The sequence below is a fragment of the Rhineura floridana genome, chromosome 1 (genome assembly GCF_030035675.1).
Source record: "Rhineura floridana isolate rRhiFlo1 chromosome 1, rRhiFlo1.hap2, whole genome shotgun sequence".
In the NCBI taxonomy this organism is placed as follows: domain Eukaryota; kingdom Metazoa; phylum Chordata; class Lepidosauria; order Squamata; family Rhineuridae; genus Rhineura; species Rhineura floridana.
The window spans coordinates 78926365-78950263 of NC_084480.1; the positions used below are offsets into that span (position 1 = coordinate 78926365).

Here is a 23899-nt window from a genome sequence, read left to right on the forward strand (position 1 = left end):
TTGGTAAATGGTTTATGGAAACAGGTAATTCCAATATTATCTCAACAGCAATTCTGTCTGATATGTAATGTGCCCTCCAAACCTTTCTTCCAGATCCATGTAATGCATACGTTAGCAGCATCTCTGTCAGCTTGCATATACCAGTCTCTCTGTGGAGGTCACAGCTATGGGTAATGATCTTTAAAAATGTGTTTTGATGCATAGCAGGAGAAATAACTCCCTATATAACTACAATTTGAAGTCCTAGTAGGGGTATAAAAATACATAAAAACCTTTTTCCTGACCTGTGCGATTGTATGTATTCTGTAATAAAGGGTTAGGTTGTTCTGTGGTGTTTCAAAGTATTAGGATCTAAATGGCCCGAACATAATGACAACTCTCATTTAACCACACTATAGATACTTATGATAACTGTTCAGGTTTTTTTATACATACCTTCAGGAGATTTGAGGTACAGACCTCAGAATCCACTCTTTTGTATTTCATACTTCTGTAATGTGAACTATAATCATGAACACTAATCACAGCCTTATTGAATTAAGAGAAATTATCAAATATATTTGTCTTTAAACTGTGACTTTATTTGTGTGTATTGATCAAGTGTCAGATTAGCTAGGTATATTTTACAACTACAGGGAAGTTTAAAAGTCCTAGTTCATATGTAATGCTAAGCCATGGTTTGTTGAACAATCCAGGATCTCGCTTTCATATATTCATTATGGTTTGTTTCTCCTATTGTTGGCTCCCCACGTCATCTGCATATATTAGGCTACTATACTAAAGCCTTTGCTGCACCTGAGTACTGGCAAGGTGTTACCAGTTCTCTTATTCTCTCCTCCTCTGATATTTTTGACCAATCTTGGCACACTATCCCTCAGTCCCCCATTCCAAGACACACTATCTTTAACTCTTTCCTCCCAAACCTCCCAAACAATTGCACTTCAGACTGTGGCTACTTTCCCAATAAAGACACAAGATTTTTCAGTATTCAAACTTCACTGGTGAGCAACCAGAAGAACAGTTTTTAGTAATAACTTGGTTTGTTAGGTTGTAAGGGGGGGTTGTTTAGCAGAAAGTGAGTGGATGATGGTTGGGGAAGCTGTTAAGTCAAACTGCAATTATATCTGTTAAACTGTTGGTATAAACTGCTAAAGAGGAAAGGTTTACGTTTAACAAGTATGCATTATTAGATATTTTAAAAGTGCCTGTAGTTGTTTTGATGTTTTCCCCCCATCCTTGCAAGGTTATTGTAGAACTAGGCAACAGGGATAGAGAAAGGGAGCTTGTCAGTGGGGGGGTTTGAGAGAATGACATAGAAAAGTCCTTAGGAATGTGAGTGATTTCATTTTCAAGCCATATTTCTCTTGCATCTCTATGGTCAGGTGGGCAGTAGGGGCAGAGTGGGGCAACAAACATGGATTAAACTAGGATTCCAGATTTGAGCATAACTACCAGCCACAGTACAAGACAAGATTCACAAACCAATTTCAACCCATGGTTTATATTCCTGCTTTGTAAACCATGGTTAGTAATCCTGGTTGGATTTTATGTATTATTTATTTATTTTATTTTATTTCTATACCGCCCCATAGCCGAAGCTCTCTGGGCAGTTTACAGTACCTAAAAACACATATACAAATTTAAAACACATCTTTTAAAAACAATTTATACACAAATTAAACATTTAAAACAATATAAACAATGTAAAAGGAAACTAGAGTTAAGCTAACCACACTTTAGTTTAGCATTATGTCTGACCCAAGGCTGTAGGTTGAAAGACACCTGAAAGAATAATAGAGATGTTCCACAATCAGTAGAAGTTCTGGCTTTATTTAATTTTAACTTTCTTTAAAAATAGCTCGTTGCAAGCAAACCAATTTACTGGAACAGTTTACCAGACGCTATTGCTCTCTCGACGGCATTCTCTAAGAACAGCAAGCTTAGATGAAACAGTAACTCCCAATACTACACCAGCTCAGTGGCCAGGTAGTAATGATTTAATTTTCTTCTTTCCCTTCACAGAGAATGAGAGTTTATCTAACTCTCTGACAATAATCAATGTTGTTTGTCAATTTTCTTTTTCTCTTGACTGTTGTGGTGGGCAAACTGTAGTCTTCCTAAATGTTGTTATCTGTACACCTCCTTTTTCTCTCCTCTCCCCCTCCGTCTGTGTAAACTAATAATTATTTAGGGTAGTTCACACACTTTCAAACTTCAGTGTGCATGTTACATGAATACCCATGGCCCATGTATAGTTGTCAGACAGGAGTGATAAAAATGAATTTACATGCATTCATGTCCTCCTTACTTTACATGTTTTCTGTAATGGATTTTTAGCACACTTGCTATATAATAGTCTGCTGTGTACAGTGCTCCCATTCTAGGGAACAGGGCTATTCCTGAGGATATGTTGATGTAGTTTCTTCCAAAAAAGTATACATTTTTAGATTACAGTGCTCTATTAGTTTGGGTGGGTTGCAGCAGTTTTGGCACAAATAATGAGTGAATCAACAGCCTGAAAGAGCTCACAGTGAGTTTACTATAGCTTCTGAGGAGACTTTTTTGTGTTTTCTGTGTTTAAAAACTAGATAGTATTTTTTCTCTTTCTAGGTGTAATGGCTTTAATACAATTATTGAATCATTCTGGAGAAGAAGCTCAGTCTGGGATCACAGTTTTGCTGTGTGAAATTTTGACAGCAATCTACCTTAGTCTCTTCATCCATGGGCTAGCAACACATTCTAGCAATGAGTTGTACAGGATTGTGGCCCATCCTCTTAATGACAAGATGTGGTTTGCTGTCTTTGGTGGAGGAGCGAAGATTCCAAAGAAAGGACAGATTCAACAAACAACAAAGACGGGTTTGTACACTCTTTATTGTCCATAGATATAAACTTTTGTGAATTCCTTCCTGTTGTATAAACTGGGTAGGTGGTCAGACACTGTCTTTTTTCATATGTGTTATAGTTGGCATAAGTAAATAACAGCATTAAGGCTGCAGTCCTATGTATACTTACATGAAAGAAGGCAGAGCTTGGTTCTGAAGTAAACATGAATAGGTCTGTGCTGTAAATTGTTCTCATGTAATGTGAAATACCCACTATTATATTACATATGAAATATAATTGAAGAGTTTAAAAGTATAGACTTAATATTTAAATAATGGGTGAAAAATTAATTTCTCCTGTGTTTGACATATCCATATTCCATCACTAAGAGCAGCCTATGTTTTCTCTCTTTGGCAGGTAGGCACTTCCCTATGCCTAGCCCACATCAGGTAGTAGTATTCTCCATGGAATGTGTGGGGTTTACCAAATCTCTAACAGCCATCAGTACTCATAGTCCTACCAAACCTGCAGGCAAGATACTAGCTTCAGTTTTAGGCTTTTAAATCCAATGCTGATATGTGATCTTGCATATGTAGGAATAAAAATACAAAGAAAAATTTCTGTTTGTAAGTCATTACCTTGGGTTTCAAATTCAATTGTGCATTATTTCTATAATCTATATTAATTGGAGTTTGGAAGAAAAATACATTGACCGTTCATGCATTTGGAATACTCCCTGCTAAATCAGTTTTAAATACCTTAATTATTGAAGGAAAAACATGGCTTGCAATTACCAGAAATATTTCCAATACTTTTTTTGTTAACTACGACTGCTTGTTTTGTGTCACATGACCATGCATATGGCTGTGGATTTCTAAGTGTTGATTTAGCTTATAAAAGTTGCCTTTTTTCATAGTGAAAATGAATTTGGTAACCATCAAAAATTATTGTAGAAGAGCAAATAATGTAAATGTAAAAACCTGGTATTTCCAAATTACCTGGTAATGTGACCTGCTTAACATTTTATTTTGGCTGATTTTTAATTTGATTTATGGCTGGCATAGGTGACAAAATGGTCTTGGCAGAGAGGAACTTGTATAAGCATCAGCGTTCATATATCCTGTTTTTAACTACAACAAAATGTCCTCTGTATTCAGGTGGCCGCACATAATAAATTATAGATAATTTTTAACACCATCAAATAAATGGTAAACTTTCAGGAGACTTGTGTATTATGCAGATTAGATATACAGTGCCTTGCAAAATTAGTCAGACCCCTGACCACTGCTCTCATGTTAGTGAATTACAAATGGTACATAATTTCCTTCTGTATGATATTTTATTTTGAAACAAACTCAACATCAATTATTGTAAGGTGACATAGGGCACAGTTGGATCAATAATCAGGAAATGGAAGCTGCACACCACCCAGGCACTGCCAAGAAAAGGCCATCCCTCAAAAGTCAGTGCTCAAACAAGAAGGAGATTTGTGAGAAAAGCCACAGAGAGGTGAACAATCACTTTGAAGGAGCTACAGAGTTCAGTGGCTGGGAGTGGAGTAAGGGTGCACCAGTCAACCCTATCAAGAGCTCCGCATAACACTGGCCTGTATGAGAGGATGGCTAGAAAGAAGCCATTACTCAAAAAGTACCATCTGAAAACAAGTCTGGAGTTGCCAGAAAGCTTCAGAGTGCTCCATCTGTGATGTGGGAAAAAGTTTTTTGGACAGATGAGTCCAAGAAGAATGAGCCAAAATCCCTACGACACTGTGTGCAAAGCTGCTACATACCTACCCCAAAAGACTTAAAGCTATTATTGCAGTGAAAGGTGGCTCTACCAAATATTAATGTGTGGGGGTTGAATACTTATGCAAGCAACATGTTTCAGTTATTTATGTTTCTTACAAACATTTCCCAACATAAAACCAAGGTCACCATACAATTGATTGATTTTGAATTTCAGTGTTTCAGAATAAAATATCATACAGAACGAAATTACAATGTACCATTTGTAATTCAGTAATATGAGAGCATCGGTCAGGGGTCTGATTACTTTTCCAAGCCACTGTATGTAGTGTCAAAAATGATAATCTGAATGTTGATTCTGACAGCAGATACCTTTGTGGCTTTAGGTCCAGATGCATAGCTGTTGTTATCTCTCATCTACTTATACTTGGAAGTAAGTAAAATCGATTTCAATAAAACTTGCATCCAAGTATGTAGTTTAGGATTAACAGCTTTTCATTGGACAACTCACTTCAGAGAAGAGGAAGTGTGGTTGTTCAGTGTGTATACTTCACCTGGAATACAGTGGAAATTTCAGTGATAAATTTGTGTTTCTCAGCTTGATTTGTCTGATTAGAGAGAACTTGAAAGGATTGTGGAAAACATTAATAAAATGAATCTGCCCTGAACTGAGTGCATTAATATTGAACAATGTAAAGTGGGACCACATCAGAAAGCTATCCTTTTAACATTGGTTTGTCTCAGTTTGGATTACAAGAGCTTGCTTCTATTAATGTCTTCAAGCTGCTGTAAAACCCACAATAACTAATGTTACCATACAGGAGTGAAGCACATAACATCAGTTCCCTTTCATAGGGAAACAGCTCTCTCTCTATAATATAGCTCCCTTTCAAGGGTACAATTGATGGTCATACATATGGCAAATGCATAGACACATGGCAGAGAAAATCCCTGCTTTTTGAGCAATTAATGTGTTTACTACACAGTCAGAAATGTACATAGTTCATATGTACATATTGCAATTCTATAGTTATGCAAAATCTTTTGCATTTATACATAAGAAATGTAATGTGTGTGAGGGAAGTGGCCAATCGTGTTCTCATGGTAGGAATCAATATCCATCAGTGATCAAGGGCTATTAATGTTGATATACAAGTTATATAAGGGATTTAAGATCATATGTATGTCATGGGGAGTGAAAGGAGAAGTTGTAGCTCAATGTCAGAGCACATGCTTTACATGTGGAATGCCACAGGTATAATCAATCTTCATTTAAAAAAATATCCATAGCAGAGCAGAGCTACCCAACACTGGAAAGCCACTGAGTGTCTGAGTAAACGTGGACTAGATGGACCAATTAGTCTGACTTGGTATAAAGCAAGTTCATTTTCATAGTGTCCTGGGCATCTTTGGGAAGGATGGCAGAATATAAATCTAATTAATAGCAATGTGTCTTCTATTATTACAATTCTGAAGTGCTGCAGCTCTAACACTTTAAAAAGTCATTGTATTTGTGAATTGGAATGTCCATAAACCCAGGGGCCTAAGTGGAGGAGGCCAGGGTGAGAGAGACTCCTGGGGGGAAAAATTGCTAAAACTCCAAAATCCAGCCCAGTATGACCAAGCACACTTATTTTATTTATATAAAGAATTTATGTACTGCCTTTCATCTAATTCAGATTTCAGAGTGCAGTGCAACCAAATATACACAATTATTTATATAATAATACAACAACAATAAACATGAAAAAAGACAGCAATTAAGACCATTTTGCTTGGAGAGTTTTAAAATTCCTGGGGGAATAAAAAGGTTTTCACCTGGCACCAAAAGGGCTGTAATGTGGGCATTAGGTTTGCCTCTTCAGGGACAGCGTTCCAAAGCTAGAATGGCACCACTGGTAAAAACCCTCTCCCTTGAGATTGAATAACATACTTCTGACAGAAAAGTCAGAAGGCTTCAATAGAACATAAGGTAGTGTGCAAGTACTGCCTATGGAAAATGAGGGATTGTTCTCCCTTCACCAACTTTCACATGCTCCCCCCCCCCCGGTAGTTAGTTTTTTGTGAAAATTGGGCACAAAGGAAGTTTCTTTTGAATTCTACTGCCCTGGTCCATGAAGTGATTTGTTACGAGTGCTTTCTGTGATACTAATCTTCACCTGCTCTCCAGTGATTCCCTTTGAGTTTCCTTGCAGTTTCCACTTACTTTTCCTCCTTTTCTAAATTTAACTGTAGCAATTCTCCCGTGCGTGTAAGATGATCTTAAGTGGGCCATTCAGACGTTATAGATTGAGTACCACCCTGAGGGAGACATCTCTTTCGGAACTGTAAAGAAGATTGAATAAACCCACCTAAGATCATCTTTACATGCACCTAAAAGACTGTTTCAGCGGTCTCATTTTGGCTGCTTGTTTTTATGTCCTCACTTTTCTTTGATCGTAATGTCTACCTCTGCAATGTTATTCCCTCCAAAATATTTGTGCAGGAGTATTGTTAGTCATTCATTGTAATTTTTAAGTGAATTATCTTATTGTTAATTACTGAAGTTACACACGCATAAACCTGTGTGCTGAATTCTTTTCCATAGTCTCCATAGTCATAGTATAGCTTGTGCATGATAGCACATTAGAGGTAGACAAGAAACCTAGGAAACGTTGTCAGCATAAGCAGAGTCTTCATGTTTGCACCAGTTCTGCAGGTTTCCTATTAAGCTAGGGTTTAAAAGATAATGGTGGAGTTATGGTTGCTATTTGTATCCTTGGTAAACAATACACAAAAAAGGAGCTTCCGGATGCCAGTAGCACATATGTTGAGTACTTATTAGAATCTTGCACTTATCCCAGCGATAGCTCCATGGGGTGTATGGTCTTACATGTGCTTGCATAGAAAAATAAAGCCTTGAGAACAGCATGTTACCTAGTAAGAGCACCTTTTCAATGACGATTTCATCTCTGATCTATTTATCCTTCTCTTATAGGAAAACCTGTATAACTTCTTTAAGACATGCCTGAGAATTAACACAGTAACATAAGAATAATAAATTCTGGGGGTGCTCCTGGATCCATCTTTGTTGCTGGAGGCCCAGGTGACCTCAGTAGCTAGGAGTGCTTTTTACCAGCTTTGACTGGCAAGACAGCTGCGGCAGTTTCTGAACCAGGATAGCTTGACCACTGTTGTCCATGCCCTAGTAACAGTCAGGCTGGATTACTGAAATGTGCTCTATGTGGGGCTGTCCTTGAGGTTGATCTGGAAGTTGCAGCTGGTGCAAAATGCAGCAGTGAGACTGCTCCTTGGGGCAGGGTATCACCAATATGTCACCACGCTGCTGAAAGAATTGCACTGGCTATCTATTAGCTACCAGGCTACTTTCAAGGTATTGGTTTTGGTGTACAAAGCGCTCTACAGCTTGCGACCAGAACACCTGAAAGACCTCTTACCCCTTATATACCCAGTCAATCACTACGGTCTGTAGATGAGGGCCTCCTGCAGATATCATCTTATCAGGCGGTTCGTTCTACACAATATAGGAAATGAACCTTTAGTGTAGTGGCTCCTACCCTTTGGAATTCTCTCCTCTTAGACAGGTACCATCTGTTATCTTTTCGGCACCTACTGAAGACCTTCCTCTTTCAACAAGCCTTTTAAGAAGTGACTTTATCCCAGTCTGCATCTGTGTTTGAATTGCTTTTTAATGTTTTAAAGCTTTTTTAAAAAAAGATGTTCTGTTTTAATATGTCTTTAATGATGTTTTGTTGTAATATATTTTAAAGTCTGTTTTTATGCTGTTTAGAATGTTTTGAGTCCTTTTGTTTGCTGCCCTGGCCTCCTACTGGGATGAAGGGCGGGATATAAATCTAATAAGTAAATAAATTGATGAGATAATAAGAAATCTCCTTTTCTTTTGGCATGTTAGCATTTTCATTTGAATTGAAAACAATTTCTGATTATTTAACTCATTGGACTATAAGTGTTCACAATAGTACTTTTGGAAGAGAAATTTGATGGGGAATGATTGACAGTTTTCCATAAATTGATCAGTATTCCTGAAATTTCTAAAGTGAGGATGCAGAGTACAGGAGGAGGTGGCTACTAAGAAATGGGTGTTGCCCTGCGTACTGGAAGTAGGAGCAAAAAGGTAATAGGTAGACAAAAGAAAGCTTTATTCCAGAACATTTCAGATCCTACTGGTCCTTCATGGAATTTCAGAGAAATAAATATTTAATATATAGATGTTCTGTTTGTCTTTTTCTTATGATAACACACTGATTAGTCCTGACTCCTGAACACTGCAGGGAGATTTTACAGAGTAGATTGGCAACCTTTAGAAATAACAACTAGAAGTCTGTACTTCACTTAGCGTGCGTGGTTGCTTGCTAGTACAAAAGAACAGTGAAACAAAAATATGTCATAACAAAGTAGTTCTGTGGCAGCAACCTACTAAAGTGATTTCAAGCTGTTTTGAACTTCATATAGCAAACGGAATGCAAATTGGCTGTGCTGATTGTTGCAGTTTTCCATTGTAAGCTAAGGAATGCATAAAACTTGCTGCTTGTGTAAAACATGATACAGTTTGTGGTGGTTGTTAGTAAGAAATGGGTAATTTAGAATGTGGTTTCAATATTTGCTGAATTCATATTATGCATTTAAATAGACCATAATTTAAGACTTGTCATTTTTTGAAAACAGAATAATTTGAATGTTCAATGATGATTAGATTAAATTTGTTCACAAGTACTTCATAAAAAGCCAAAACTGTTTGTCTTTATGGAAGTATATTGTTGCTTATTTATGTGCTTTCCTTAGTCTTGATATATAAATGTTTTATGAATATTGTGTTCCTTTGCCAAATATAAAAGCATGTCATACTGCAAGAATATTTCTAACAATTTAAGATAGCAATCCTAAACCATTTTAAAGAAAAAAATCATTTGTAGATAAAGTTCCTTAATCAGTAAGACTTCATTCCCTGTGATATGTTTGGCATTTGTTTATAGTCTCACAGCTATTCGATTACTAGTGTTACAGGGATAAACAGTAAAACCTACATTAGGAAAGGAGTTATGTATAGTGGTTACTGCTTAGAGTAGGTGTGGGGAAGCAGAAATTGAAAAGATCCACTATTTTTCAAGCTCTATCATGTAACACTTTCTGTAAGCTTATTATTCTGTGCCTTTATTTCAAACATAAGTAATGCTCCATATTAAACAATGCATGTGCATGTTTGATGTGCTGGCTAAAACCCAAAATTTAAACAAATTGTAAAGTACTTTTTATTTTAACAGAGAATTTTTTATCTTTAAGGTGAGTTGCATCTTTAAGGAGGATCTTAGGAATATTTTGAAACTTTATGTGCTGAAAAAATAAATCTGAAATAATGAATTTTGTGTTAACATGAGCTTCCATCTATAGATTCTGTACTCTTAAACCAGAGAAGTGAAAAGGACAAAATCTGCATACCACTAAGGCTTTTATTTACTACTACTGAATAACAGTACCACATGCTGCTTTTACAGGGAATTTAAAAGACAATATGCGCTGTAATATCATTGTTGAAGAACTAAAAATGTTAGGTTTTTATTAAGAAATGCAGCATAATCATACTTCTTTGGTGCTGTACTGCTGATATAGCTAGTTTTGGAGATTTTTTAAATTGCTAGCATTGAATTAACAGAGAATTGTGTTTCATAGTTGGTGTTGCAATTAAGTCATTAATTTTCAACATTTTTCCTCAGTAGTGTAGTGAAGAGTGTAGCGTAGAGTAGTGTAGTAAAATTTTAGAATTTTAGAATGTGAGGTGAAAGCTACTCTTAAAATACTTGGAAGAAGTAAATCACCAGGAACAGATGTCATACCAATAGAGTTGCTACAAGCTACTGAGACTGAATCTGCAAATTTTGACAAAACATTTGTCAAGAAATATGGAAAACTAAACAATGGCCCACAGACTAGAAGCATTCAATATACATCCCAATTCCAAAGAAAGGGGATCCCAGGGAATGCAGTAATTATAGAACTATTACCTTAATATCCCATGCAAGTAAAGTAATGCTCATAATTCTACAACAAAGGCTCTTAACATATATGGAGCAAGAAATACCAGATGTCCAAGCTGGATTTAGAAAGGGAAGAGGCATGAGAGATCATATCGCAAACATACGTTGGACAATGGAACAGACCAAGGAATTTCAGAAGAAAATCACCCTGCGCTTTATAGATTACAGCAAAGCCTTTCACTGTGTAGATCATGAAAAATTATGGAATGCTTTAAAAGAAATGGGGGTGCCACAGCATCTGATTGTCCTGATGTGCAACCTATACTCTGGACCAAGAGGCTATTGTAAGGACAGAATATGGAGAAACCGATTGGTTCCCCATCGGAAAGGGTATGAGACAGGGGTGTATTTTATCACCCTACTTGTTTAATCTATATACAGCACATATACGGAAAGCAGAATTGGACCAAGGTGAAGGAGGTGTGAAAATTGGAGGAAGAAACATCAATAATTTAAGATATGCAAATGATACCATACTGTTAGCAGAAATCAGTAATTATTTGAAACAAATGCTGATGAAAGTTCAAGAGGAAAGCACAAAAGCAGGACTACAGGGTGTGAGACAGGGGTGTATTTTATCACCCTATTTATTTAATCTATATGCAGAACATATCATACAGAAAGCAGGATGACCAAGATGAAGGAGGTGTGAAAATTGTAGGGAGAAATATAAAAAAGATGCAGATGATACCACAATACTAGCAGAAACTAGTAATGATTTGAAACGAATGCTGATGAAAGTTAGAGGAAAGCACAAAAGCAGGACTACAGCTAAACGTCAAAAAGACAAAAATAATGACAACAGAAGATTTATGTAACTTTAAAGTTGACAATGAGGACATTGAACTTGTCAAGGATTATCAATACCTCGGCACAGTCATTAACCAAAATGGAGACCATAGTCAAGAAATCAGAAGAAGGCTGGGACTGGGGAAGACAGCTATGAGAGAACTAGAAAAGGTCCTCAAATGTAAAGATGTATCACTGAACACTAAAGTCAGGATCATTCAGGCCATGGTATTCCCAATCTCTATGTATGGATGTGAAAGTTGGACAGTCAAAAAAGTGGATAAGAGAAAAATCCACTCATTTGAAATGTGGTGTTGGAGGAGAGCTTTGCAGATACCATGGACCATGAAAAAGACGAACAATTGTGTGTCAGAACAAATTAAACCAAAAGTATCACTAGAAGCTAAAATGATGAAACTGAGATTATCATACTTTGGACACATAATGAGAAGGCATGATTCACTATAAAAGACCATAATGCTGGGGAAAACAGAAGGGAGTAGAAAAAGAGGAAGACCAAACAATAGATGAATTGATTCCATAAAGGAAGCCACAGACCTGAACGTACAAGATCTGAATAGGGTGGTTCACGACAGGTGCTACTGGAGGTCGCTGATCATACGGTCGCCAAAAGTCATAGTCGAGTTGAAGGCACATAGCAACAAAGTGTAGTGGTAAACTCAGAAGTGCAGGGTCCCTTCATGTTAGTTACAGCCATGCCCCCTAACCCCCTTTTTTGCTGTGGGGTTGAGAAAGGGATCCTTGTTAATGCCTTCTCCAACAACAACAGACATCTCTAGGAGCCAATAAGCATGAAAGATGAGAATGTTTGTGACTGAGACGAGTCTTCTTGTTGTTTGACTCATCTCCTTTTACTCTAATTGGCTTCAATCAGCAGGAAAAGACAAGGAAGCATATTAGAAGGCTTTTCTCAGTGGCTAACTCCCCTTTTGTGCTGACTGGGTTGTAGGATGCTGGAGACATTGGGACCCTGTACTCAGAAAAGGAACCTTTCCAAGACCCCAGACAACTACACACCTGTTTCAGCTTTGTTTGACTATAAAGGTGATATCTGTAAGTGGTTTCCAAAAGTTTACTTAAAATGTGCATCTTCTTATCTTTGCAGCCTCTTCTCCTATAGAAGATGGTGAGAAGCAACACAGACGGTTTAGACAGTCCTCAAAATCTTCTCCAAAAGAGAGTTCACAGACTACTTTACCCTTAATAGAACAAGACTCGCCAAATTACAAAGAGAAGTTTATTCCTCCTGAACTTAGTATCTGGGACTTCTTCATAGCAAAGGTAATTTTTTTTTTTAGTTCACTTCTGAAATATTTGTCATAACCAAAAATGCTTCTCATTCTGCCACAAGCTGGTGAATGATGATGAATGAGTTTTTCTTGATGGAAAAGCAGAATGCAATTTCAAGAAAAAGCACAATCTCCTGCTGATAACTGATGCCCTCAAAAATGACTTATACAAAGAATATTTGAAGCAGGGAATTTTCTATTTGGATGGGGAATGTAAGTAGTGTGTGTGTGTTGCGGGGGGATTAACTTGCCTGGGCATTTTAGGAAACAAGAGGAGTATTATCTCTGTTTCTCCTGAATCTTCCTCAGGCTCTGAACAATCTTAGTAAATTCCTCCCATTTCATGTACACACCTACAGATAAGGACTCCCAGCTACAGCCACAATAGAAATAAATACGCAAGGAGGAAAGAAAGATGTGACATTCTGGAGCTGCAGACGCTCTAATAGGCCAAGTTCTCCTTTCACGGAGATAGCAGCTACATACAATAGAAGTGTGCAGTTCCTGAACATTTGGCCTGAACATACATGAAACTGGATGATGTCCCATTAGTTAGCCTTTAGAGGCATCCAGATGACCAACTTTGCCAGGCTATCTGAAGTAGCTTTAACAACTGATATCAGTGATGGAGTACCTGTGGCCGTTATGCATGTTGTTGGACTACTGCTCCCATCATCTCTGAACATTGGCCATGCTGGCTGTGCTGATGAGAGTTGCAGTCTAATAATATCTGTAATGGCCACAAGTTTCCCATCCGTGCCTTTCCTAGCCCATTCTCTCTAACTTCAGGAAGAAAATAAAGTGTGGGGTGGAGGAGAACACCTAACAAGCTTCCAGTATTGTTGCCTTTGAGAGAAGCAGGCTAAGGTATCTCTTTACTGAGAACCTTCTGCCATTTGTTAAAGGCTGCCTTATACTGAGTCAGAATACTGGGCCATCTAGCTCAGTATTGTCTGCACTGACTGGCAGCCAGGGTTCACTGTGTGATGGATGCTCATCTCATATGGCAGCTGCATCCATAGAACCTGGTCATGCAATAAAGTCAACTTGCCACCTCATAACAAGAGTTTCAGGCAATTGTCTCTCCCAGGCCCGCCTGGATATGCTGACGATTGAACCTGGGACCTGCTGCATGGAAAGCAACTGTTCTACCACTGAGCTGTATCACTTCCCCAAAGATCAGTTCTGTTCTGAGTCTCATTGCCTGTTAGCCCTATTTAATAATATCCCTCTGAGTATATGGTGTGTGGTGGCAACACCTGCAATCAGGACTGCATCTCCAAAGATAGAGAATTACATTTTTGGTATGTAGGCTGGTGTTCTTATTTTGCTTCTTTCCTGTGTTGCTACTGTTTCTACAGAGAATCTAACCTAGAAAATTATATTTCACTCATTTTTCGTCCTAGAAATCTGTGGCAACTTTATTTTTATTAATTTGAAAGCCTTTTTATTGGTCAATGTCATATGATGGTGTAGGCAGACTTTTTTGTGTTTCAAACTAGAGGTTATATTCTATTTCTATTTTGGGTGCTTTAACAGTTTAATCTGAAACTGCAGCTTTGATGCAAAATTATACTGATTACAATATGTTGCTACTTAAGCAATGAATCTAGCTATTGGGGGGGAAATCTTGGCCTGCCCAAGATGCATATTTTCAGCCTACTATGCTTAAACCACTCTACTTAAGGAAGGGTGGGCATGGTCAATGAAAAACATAGAGCACACCTAGAATTTTGCTAGAATATATTTTGCCTTCCTCTGTTTTATCTTGTGCAATCTGAGACACTCCCCATGTCCACAATTTTTTCGGAGGTTTTTTTTGTGGAAAATGTGCAAGTGTTGCTGTACTTCACATATTCACAGAAAGAGAAGCAAAAGAAAATAATTTACCATAGGAAACTTCACTAAAATTGCAAAGTAAATCAAACATTTTTAAATGACTGTCTGAACTATATCAACTGTCTCAATATTGTTGCTTCCTGCCTGCTAAAACAAAATCAGCACAGCACATGACTTGTTTCTGTGATTTGGCTGATTACAGGTGTTGCCACCACTCACCATATGCTCAGAGGCAGATGTTCCCAAATTCTTCCAAGCTACACAGGAAGTGGATTGGACTGTGAAAGACCAACCCAAATTGTGTTTGCATTTTTACAAATTTGTAGGACAGTACAATATCTCAGAGAGGTCAGGTCTCTTGCTCCCCTGGTGCTTTTACTATAGCCCAATTCCCCTGCTTTTTAACATTCGATAGAAATATCTGCTGGCTATAGGTATGTTCTTAAACTGCAAGTGTTTCTGCATATTAGTGAATTTCTCTGCTTTTTAATCCGGGAGGTAAGAATGGGATCCTGTGCAAGCTTGCTGAGAATGGATTATTTGCATCCTTATTGAATTTAGTGGGATTTACTTGCTTGCAGTCATGCTTAGGATAGGTGAAACTGACCACAGAGGGAAGGCAGGGGAAAAGGGAAGGGAGGGCAGAGGGGGAAAGTTGTGGGGAGGAGAGGGAAGGAGGAGGGCAGGTTTGATCCATTTGCATGCTTCTTGAATTCAGTGGGTTTTACTCCTGTGCAATCATGGTTAGGATATGTGAAACTGAGGAGGGGGGAAGAGGAAGGGAGGGGAGAGGGGGAGGGAGGCAAAGAGATTGGGTGGGCACTTTGCAGAGGAAAAGCCCCTTTCTAAAAGTAAATTGTTAACTGTTCCTTTTCTAAAAGTAAATTGTTAACAAAAGTATTGTTAACAGTATCATTTTTGGGGGGGAGGGGTTCCCCTACCTTTTTATTCTGCAGCAGACATATGTAGAAATTAGCTTATATGAAGCAGCAGAATAGCATGGGGGTATTTTCAATGTAACATGGTGGAATGTGAAAAATCCATGTTGGCTCCAGTATACAGCCACTCTTGTGACTGTAAAATTAATTTTAATAAATAAATATTATGAACCCGTTGACTTGAATGACTCAGAGAAAAAAGAACAGTACTGAAGCCCGAACCAGCTGTCTTCAGGACGGCTTCCTATTTCCATGTGATGGCAAGTTGACTTTATTGCATGGCCAGGTTCTGTGGATCAGCTGCCATGTGAGATGAGCACCCATCACATAGTGAACTGGTTCATAAGTCATGCTTAACTGTAGTTTGTTATGAATATGCATCCCCCCCCCGCATCTCACTACTGTGCTGGTCCCCTGTGTGGCATGTACAAACCAGAGTATGGGTTGTCATTTCATGTGAAACTGGATTGTGATTTGTTTTGTTTCAGACAAACCACAATCTGGGTTTGCATGGCACAGCAAGCCTGAAAATGATGTTATTTTTTCACACTTTCTAGTTTTACTTCTTTAGTTCCCTTTTAATATCACTTCCCTTGAATTGTTATCTGTATTTTATGTATTTGTGTGTGTGTGTGTTTTATATATTATGGCATTGTGAACCCCCCTGAATGCCCCATTATAGAGTGGAAGAGAGGGATAGAATTTTTTTAATTAATTAATACTATGTCTTGTTTGTGCCATGTGCAGCACTTGTGGAGAGGGTGTGTATGTAAGGAGCATGGCATGCAAATAGAGCTGATGATGTCACAAAAAATTAATCCAATTAATGTGTCTGAAAAACAGGATAATTGTAATATATGTTATATATAGGTTAAGCAAATGGGGAGAAATACCCACATCAGAATAGCTGTGGGCTGATCTCATTTGTAAAAGCTAGGTAAAAAGTAAACTAGGTTAGATTGCAATCCAGTACATGTCTACTCAGAAGTAAGCTCCATTGGGTTCAATGGGACTTACTTCCAGGTAAGTATGTTTTAGATTGCAGCTGTAATGACTAAACATAGGAAACAAGCCTAAAAGGACATGGAAAAAGATATAAAAAATAAGTAGAAGCATTTAAGATGTATAGAAAATGTGAGCTAAGCATAAAGGAAATAGGAAGTCTGGCATTTTTCCTGCCTGCATTTCTAAGGTTAAAATACATTTTTTTAAAAGTTCTTGTAAACAAAGTCATGATAAAAGTAATCTGAATTTGAAATGATATCCAAATCATCTTAAGTATTAAAGCAAGTGTGTTGTAGCATGTGCCCATCTTTTTGTTTAGTTTTTTGGCTTAGATTCAGACTTTGTTCTTTTAATCTCCATTCTTCTTTTAGCCATTTCTTCCATCATCACAAACTAGACTTGAATATGACTCAGAGGAGAGTCACGAAAGTAGTGATGATGAAGATGATGATGCATTCTCATCAGACTTAAAGGGTCAGGAACATTCTAATTCAAATTCATATAGGTATGCAATAATTTGATTTATGTATTTTCCTTTATTGTTTCTTCAGTTTTTGTGTCTATGAAATGGGAGACATCTAGGTAAAGCTTAAGGCAGGTTAAAAGTCTAGGTAAAGAGGTAAAGCTTCCCATCTAAAACATTTCACACACTCAAAATGCTTCTGTGTGCACACTCTTCACTGTAGAATTTAGTTCTTCATAAGATAGCAGATTGCAGTAGAAAGGAAACACTTAAAGGCCTCAGTGTTCTGGAACTTTTCTTCCTCCCTTTTGAATTGCACAAACATAACCAGAATGGTGCAGGTTTTAAACGAAGCAAGTTCATAAATTGTCAGTGCTCCTTCACCAATCAATAGTGGTTAGCAAAAGCAAGTGATTTGCTTATAGGAAAAAGAAAAAGAAATTTAGGACCCCAAACCCTGCACAGTGTTGACAAAGAGTTTGAAAATATATTCCATGATAATTGGATTTTTTTTCAAATTATGTGATTATTAAGTTATGACATGCAAAGTCAGTTAAAGCAGAGATAGCATTTTTTTTAACCTGAGGGATAATCTGAGCAACCTTCCGTGGGGCCCTCTCATGGGTCACCTTGGCCAGCCCGTGTTTCAGACTACATCTGTAATATAGGAAGATATTTTATAGGGTGCTTTAAGCATTACCAAGGTTTGAGCCTGTGAAAAACACTGACATTGATACTATATTTGGAGAAATCTTGGGTGAGGTACAACTCCAAACCAGTGTCTCCTTCATGGTGATTTTAGACTGGCATTTAGCTATAATATGAGAAGATTGCTTGCTTGTAACATTTTCTCTATATGTAATATTTGTACTGGCCTGTCTTCATGCTGTAATGACAATCTGAACTGTTAGGAGGTGCAAGAGGCATACAGACTGAGCTGAGACTTGAAAGCCAGCCCTTACAGGAATTCACCTCAGAGCCTGAATGGGTTATCTCAGGAAGAAGAGGATGGGACAGGGAGGTGCCACCATGACCTACCAGTGGGGCTCTCCTCCCTCTCTCCCTGACACAGAGGGAGGCTTTTTCTGGTAGATGAGAGAAAGAAAGGGAAACTGGAGATTTCGCCTTTTTAGTGGGAAGCTGTGGGTGGGAGAGAGGGTGGTCTTGGGAGGGTTGGTGGTAGGGAGATATTATGACTCTTCTGTGAGTTTGAAAGTTGAGGAAGAAAGAATACATTGTGATCTTGGGGAGGGCAACTGAGGCAGGCGGGGGGAGATATTGTGGCCCTCGGGGGAGGAACTGAGGCAAGGAAAGTTGGTTGACGAGTGGAGCAAGTGGGAGAACACCTCCTAGTTAACAACAAAAAGAAAAGGAAAACCATTATTAGCTTTTCACAGCTTATTCTTGCTTGCATATTCTGTTTAGTTGGTCTCTGATGCGGTTGGCCATGGTTCAGCTGATACTTTATAACTTGAAGACTTTCTACCCATTGGCTGGGCATGATCTTTCAGGTAAAAGTCTGCCTTTGAGGGTTTTTTTATTTGTTTATATAGAATTGTCATACTTCCTAGTGAACCTCTTTTAACAATACTTTTTATGTGTTTTATATGTACCGTGTATCATTGCATTCGCTTACAAACCTAGATTTATTTTAGTTGGTGTAAAAGGCAAGGTCATTTTCCTGAAAGAAAATGGAATGGGGTTGTTTAAGATAACCCGAATGAAAGAAAGGGCCAAGATAATTAATTAGCCTTCTTAATTAGATAAGAAGCTAATATAATATCTCGCTGCTGAAGCAATCATCCCTCTTGAACTCTCTGAGAGTGAATATTCAAAAGGGAGTGAGTGAGAGGGTTTTAAAGGGTAATAGTTAACTGCAGGCACTTAAGTTGAAAACAGATGCCTCCCTTTACAGAGCCTTTTAAAAGAATCTTCTTTTTGACCTCATTTCAGGAAACCAGCCAGCTGAAATATGAAGTACAGCTAAATGAGAAATCCTGTTGAACAAGCATATCTCTATCTTACATACCAAGTCACATTCTGGCAGTAATATTTTTAAACTGCCTTTAAAACTCTGTCTCTCTCTCCTCCGTCACCCCCCAGCCAATAAGCTAGCATCTGTGTGACTTTGGACTTGTTTTGTGTTTAATCATGAAAAATATTTACAAATGGAGTCATCCTAAGCATACTTCTGAGGAATTAAAACTGCTTAGGAAGACCAAGATACAAATTGTCATTCATTCATGAAGCTCATTGGGTTACTTTTGGCCAGTCATTATCTCTTGGTCTAATCCACTTTACAGAGATTAAAAAGTATGAAAGAAGCATGTATGCCATTTCATAATCAGTTGGCAAACACCAGTTTTGCTATCATAGCTACTCCTGCAGTCCATTAGCACATATAAATGCATGTCTAAATTTAGCATATGTAAATGTGCATGTCCAGTTGATTATGGTTTTACATTCTGGTTGACCATGAAGTTTATATATATCTTGACAGTGAAACATTTATGCTCTGTCTGTAAGGTAATATATGTTATTGATATCGTGACAGCAGCACTGTAGCAGAAAATAGTGTGTAATGTTTCTTAATGAAAATATTGTAATTAAGGAAAAAGTTGTTTCTGCTTTAGAGCTTCCAGTTAGCTCCCCGCTGTGTCATGCTGTTCTTAAGATACTTCAGCGCTGGGAGCAAGTTCTTCTTAGACGACTTGAGATGCATGGTGGCCCACCAGAAAACTACATTTCGGTTCATACTTCTCAAGATGCATCCTCTTCAGGCCCTGCACTACTTCGCCACAAAGCTCTGCTGGAACCAACAAACACCCCTTTCAAGTAAGTATATGTGCAGTAACTATTAGAATGTATTTTCCATGAACTTTATTATGATATAGTTGCTGAAATCTCTCAGAAATGCATGTTTTTCACTCAGGCATTTTAATAGCTTTCATGCTATGTTATTGGGATATCATTTAACTTAATGTTTCCATTAGTGATACACATTCAGATTAGAAACATATATGAAACACATGGATGTTACAAGTGTATCGTGCTCAAGCACAATGATGAGTTTAACTCATATTTATAGCATAACATGGATGGTTACCTCAAAGCATACATCCACTGCAGAGAGTACTTAAGGACAATGCATTCACTATTTATTTATTTATTTGTGTAGAGTGTCTTTTAATGTACACTTAAAATTGTAAAGTAAAACTGGAAAAAACATAAGCTATACCTTCACTGAAGCTCCCTCAAGTGTATCCTTGGTGGCAAACACTTCTTTACACACCTTCCTCTTGGTATTCCATTTCTTCTCTTCTATCTTACCTTATTTTGTTTAACTTTTACCCTTTTTATTATTTATCTTATTCTTTCTGTAGCTTTTCCCTTTTATTGTTTCCTTTTCTTTGTTGTTTTCTTTGCTAAGGCATTGCAGACAGTTGCTGCTGCTTTTCCATACCCTTCACCTTCCTATCTTTTGTAGACATCGGCACCCCTGGCTTGTTTCAAACGTAGCTTCCTTGGAACAAAAGGAAGCAAAAGCTTGACCTCTGTATGAATATGTTAAAATTATTACTTTGGTGCAGGCAAGGTTGATCTTGGCAATCACCTGGATCCTGCCTGACATTGATTTGAACAGTAGGCAAATCTGGAGTCCCCTCTGCCAGACTTGTTCAGATCCACATGCTCCTGATTTTTTTTTGGTAGTATCCCTATCAAATGCTGTTCCATGGCTTGCTTTCCAGGGTTGAGCGTGACAGAATATATCCTGGTTGGGATTCTTCCCCTCCCCTCAGTCATTCCTCTCCCACCCTCCACTACCAGCTTCCTTCTGGGCATACACCTCTGTGTTAAAAAAAACAAGCAAACATAAAAGAGGAAGTGCACAATAGCAAATATTACCAGAATGTTGCACAATGCACAACATGGAGAGTTTTTATTTTGTGGGGAATGGAAGTAGGAGAGAAGGATGGTGGTAGTAGTAATAATAAACATTTGCCCCCACGTTTGTGCATGACCTCTCTTTTGTGTAGATGTGTGTGTGCGTGCACACACACACACACACCAGAAAGAGGGAAGAGGCAGGGGTATCTCCTACACTAGCTCCTTTCACCTGGCTATTCCTCCACTCCCTCCCTTGCCACAGCTGTAGCCATTTTCCTCAGGTAGCCTGCCGTCATGTGGGAGATAGCGCCATCTAGCGTCTGAAGGCAAGAATGGATCAAAGTCAAGACCTGGGGCATCAAGCCCCTCCCACTCCAGTTCATTCTTGCCTTCGTTTGAGGCGTTTGGATCTCTAGTATAGCGTTTTGTAGCTAAGAGTTTTTGTGTGAGTGATAGTGTGGGACTGATTGCGTCTTTGTCTTCTCATTCCCTTCCCTCTTTCACTGTTATTTTATTTTTGACTGGGTCGTTCGTTGAGGGGGCTTTTTCCTTAGTTGTTCTCCCCCCCCCAGTACCTTTGTTGGGAGTTCTGGTGGCTGCCGTTCTCCCGTTGGGGGTGTTTTATCTCCCGTGAGATGACCCCTGGCTGGGAACCGCAGCGGCTGTTCCCTTTTTCAACTTATATCGCCTCTCCCCAGGCACCGGTGGTTTTTATTTGCTCCCTTTTTCCTTTAGCTGTTTGTTGGGAGCCTTGGCTGCGACTCCAAGTTAAGCCTTTTCCCCTTGCCTTAGCCCGCTCTGGGGCTCTGGCGGCTGCCATTTGGTTTCCCCTTTTTCAGTTCAGGCGTTTTGCCCAAGACGTGCCTTGGCTGTGAGCACGCGGCTGCGGCTCCCCCTTGGTATTTTGCCGCTGGCTTTGTTTTTCTCCGGGCTTGGGTGGCGCTTGCAGGCTTAGCTGCCTGTCCGGGAACCTGCGGCTGTGGCTCCTCTTCTTGCTTCTAGTTCCTACCGCCACCTTAGCTTCTTAGGCGGCGGTGATGGCAGCGCTTTATTTTTACTGGCAGTGCTTGGAGCTCGCTTTGCACCTCCTCTCCTAACTATCTGCCTGGCACCCACCGTGGCCGTTACAGATCTGTCCCGACCGTTTGAAGCACGCAGAGCACGCTATTGCTGCTTCTCCTTCCTGGCCGCCATTTTGTTTTCAAGTTTCCCGCCCTATTTGTGGGCGCCAGTTTGTTTTGCCCACTTTTCCCACCTTTTCTGTTCCTCCTTGATTGCATTGACTGGACATTTATTTAGTCAGGCTCTCCAAGTTTTTAAACATAATTTATAGAGAAATCCTGCAAGGCTCATCTCTACAACAGTCTGAGCTCTTTCCCCACACGACTTATCTGCATTGGGACTTATCTGCACAGCAGCTGCATATTTGGGATGTACATTCTCCCCCATCTGTGGGCGTGTACAGAAGTTGAACTGGCCACATCACTGCTGCACTGTGCATTTGGGACTGTACATCTTCCCCCACCTGTGGGCGTGTACTGAAATACCTCGCCACACCGCACCCCTCACCTCTGTGTGTGTGTCAGTGATAGTTCCTCGCCACACCACACACACACACCTCTGTGCGTGTGTTGGTGATAGTCCCTCGCCACACCGCACCTCCCACTTCTGTGTGTGTGTTGGTGATATCAATACTGCAACTCTGGGCGTGTATAATGGCAGATCAACACCCAGAGGCACATTTGTCTGGGGCAAAGCAACCCTGTAAGGCCTCGCATCACAAGTCTGCTACACAAAAACACCCCAGACTTCACTCCAAGGCCATGGCTAAAACCAAACACCTGTCTAGCCACAGTGCCAACAAGCGAGTATGTTACATTTCTGTTCCGCGTTCTGAGGCTGCTGGCCAAGAAAGATTGACAGCCCTCTTTCATTCCCCAGCTGGATCATCTGAGGATGACTTTGAGGGTTTTCCTGACCAACCTGTGGTCTGTCCCTCTCAATCCATTTTGCCACACCAGTCCAGTGAGCCCCCTGCAGCTGTACCTCAACAAGGGCAACCGCCTGCTGTGCCTCAACAAGGGCAACCGCCTGCCTCTTTACTAGGACTGCAGTTACTTCCTGAGTTCCTTTTGCAGTTAAAGGATATGCTGAACTTTTTATCACATGAGCAGTTGAGAGCCCAAACAGCTCCATTACTCCAGCACAGTGAGCAACGACTTTCCTGTGCCCCAGCTCCATGTGGCTGTACTGATGCGGTACCTCCTCCCTCACCCAACCCATTCAATGTTGTTAGAGGCAGGATTGGAGATGAGATTCCTGGTTTGGAGGATCTAGAGTATTCTCTTCAGGACGAGGGAGATGAGTGGAGCGATGATGCAGAACTCAAGGAGGACATGTCCTATTGCCTATTTAATATGGCCAACTTCCTTCCCCTCGCTTGTAGAGTTCTGGGCACGCTAGGTCTTCAGACTCCACTGCCCAAATCTACCGCCAAAGTCCTCAGATCTCCCAAATCAGCGGATCACTACCTTCCTGTGCCAGACTCCATCGGCAAACTAGCCAAGGAAGAGTTGGATCACCCACTGCAGGCACACTGCTTTTCTGTTATAGCTAAAAGACTCTATGCTTTGGCCCCAGACTTCATGAATTGCTTGAATGTCCCAGGCATCGATGAGCCGGTCTCTAGTTTGATTTCAAGATCCCTCCTACCAAAACAAGGGGTCTCAGAACTAAAGGGCCCCTTTGAACGCTGCATGGACTACCCTCTGCGTAAAAATCACGAAGCTGCAGCCTTCACTATTCAGGCATCCTCTGCAGCTTCCATCTTTTCAAGAGCGTCTATGATGTGGCTGGACGAACTCTTGGATGATCCCAATCCAGACCCTGTGAAGCTTAGAAAGGGCCTGATAAAGTTACATAAGACTGCAGCATTCGTGGCCTATGCCACTCAGCTGGGAGCGCGAGCCCTAGCTTCACAAGTGGTAGCTCGGCATATGCTTTGGCTCAGGCACTGGGACACTGATTCTACGGCCAAGGGCAA

General features: G+C 39.6%; 1 protein-coding gene across 4 annotated transcripts in view; it reads left to right on the forward strand.

Moving 5' to 3' along the window:
* The window catches only part of DMXL1 (Dmx like 1), a 144252-nt gene that overhangs the window by 86018 nt on the left and 34335 nt on the right, over window positions 1–23899 (forward strand). For 3 of the 4 annotated variants that reach the window (XM_061624628.1, XM_061624644.1, XM_061624635.1), the window contains exons 26-32: window positions 94–170; window positions 1859–1986; window positions 2611–2859; window positions 12540–12715; window positions 16877–17010; window positions 18394–18479; window positions 19602–19803. In XM_061624628.1, the coding sequence (XP_061480612.1) occupies window positions 94–170; window positions 1859–1986; window positions 2611–2859; window positions 12540–12715; window positions 16877–17010; window positions 18394–18479; window positions 19602–19803 (1052 nt within the window). Of the gene's footprint in view, window positions 1–93; window positions 171–1858; window positions 1987–2610; window positions 2860–3243; window positions 3358–12539; window positions 12716–16876; window positions 17011–18393; window positions 18480–19601; window positions 19804–23899 lie in introns of all 4 variants that reach the window. The other variant, XM_061624653.1, reaches the window with a different exon arrangement.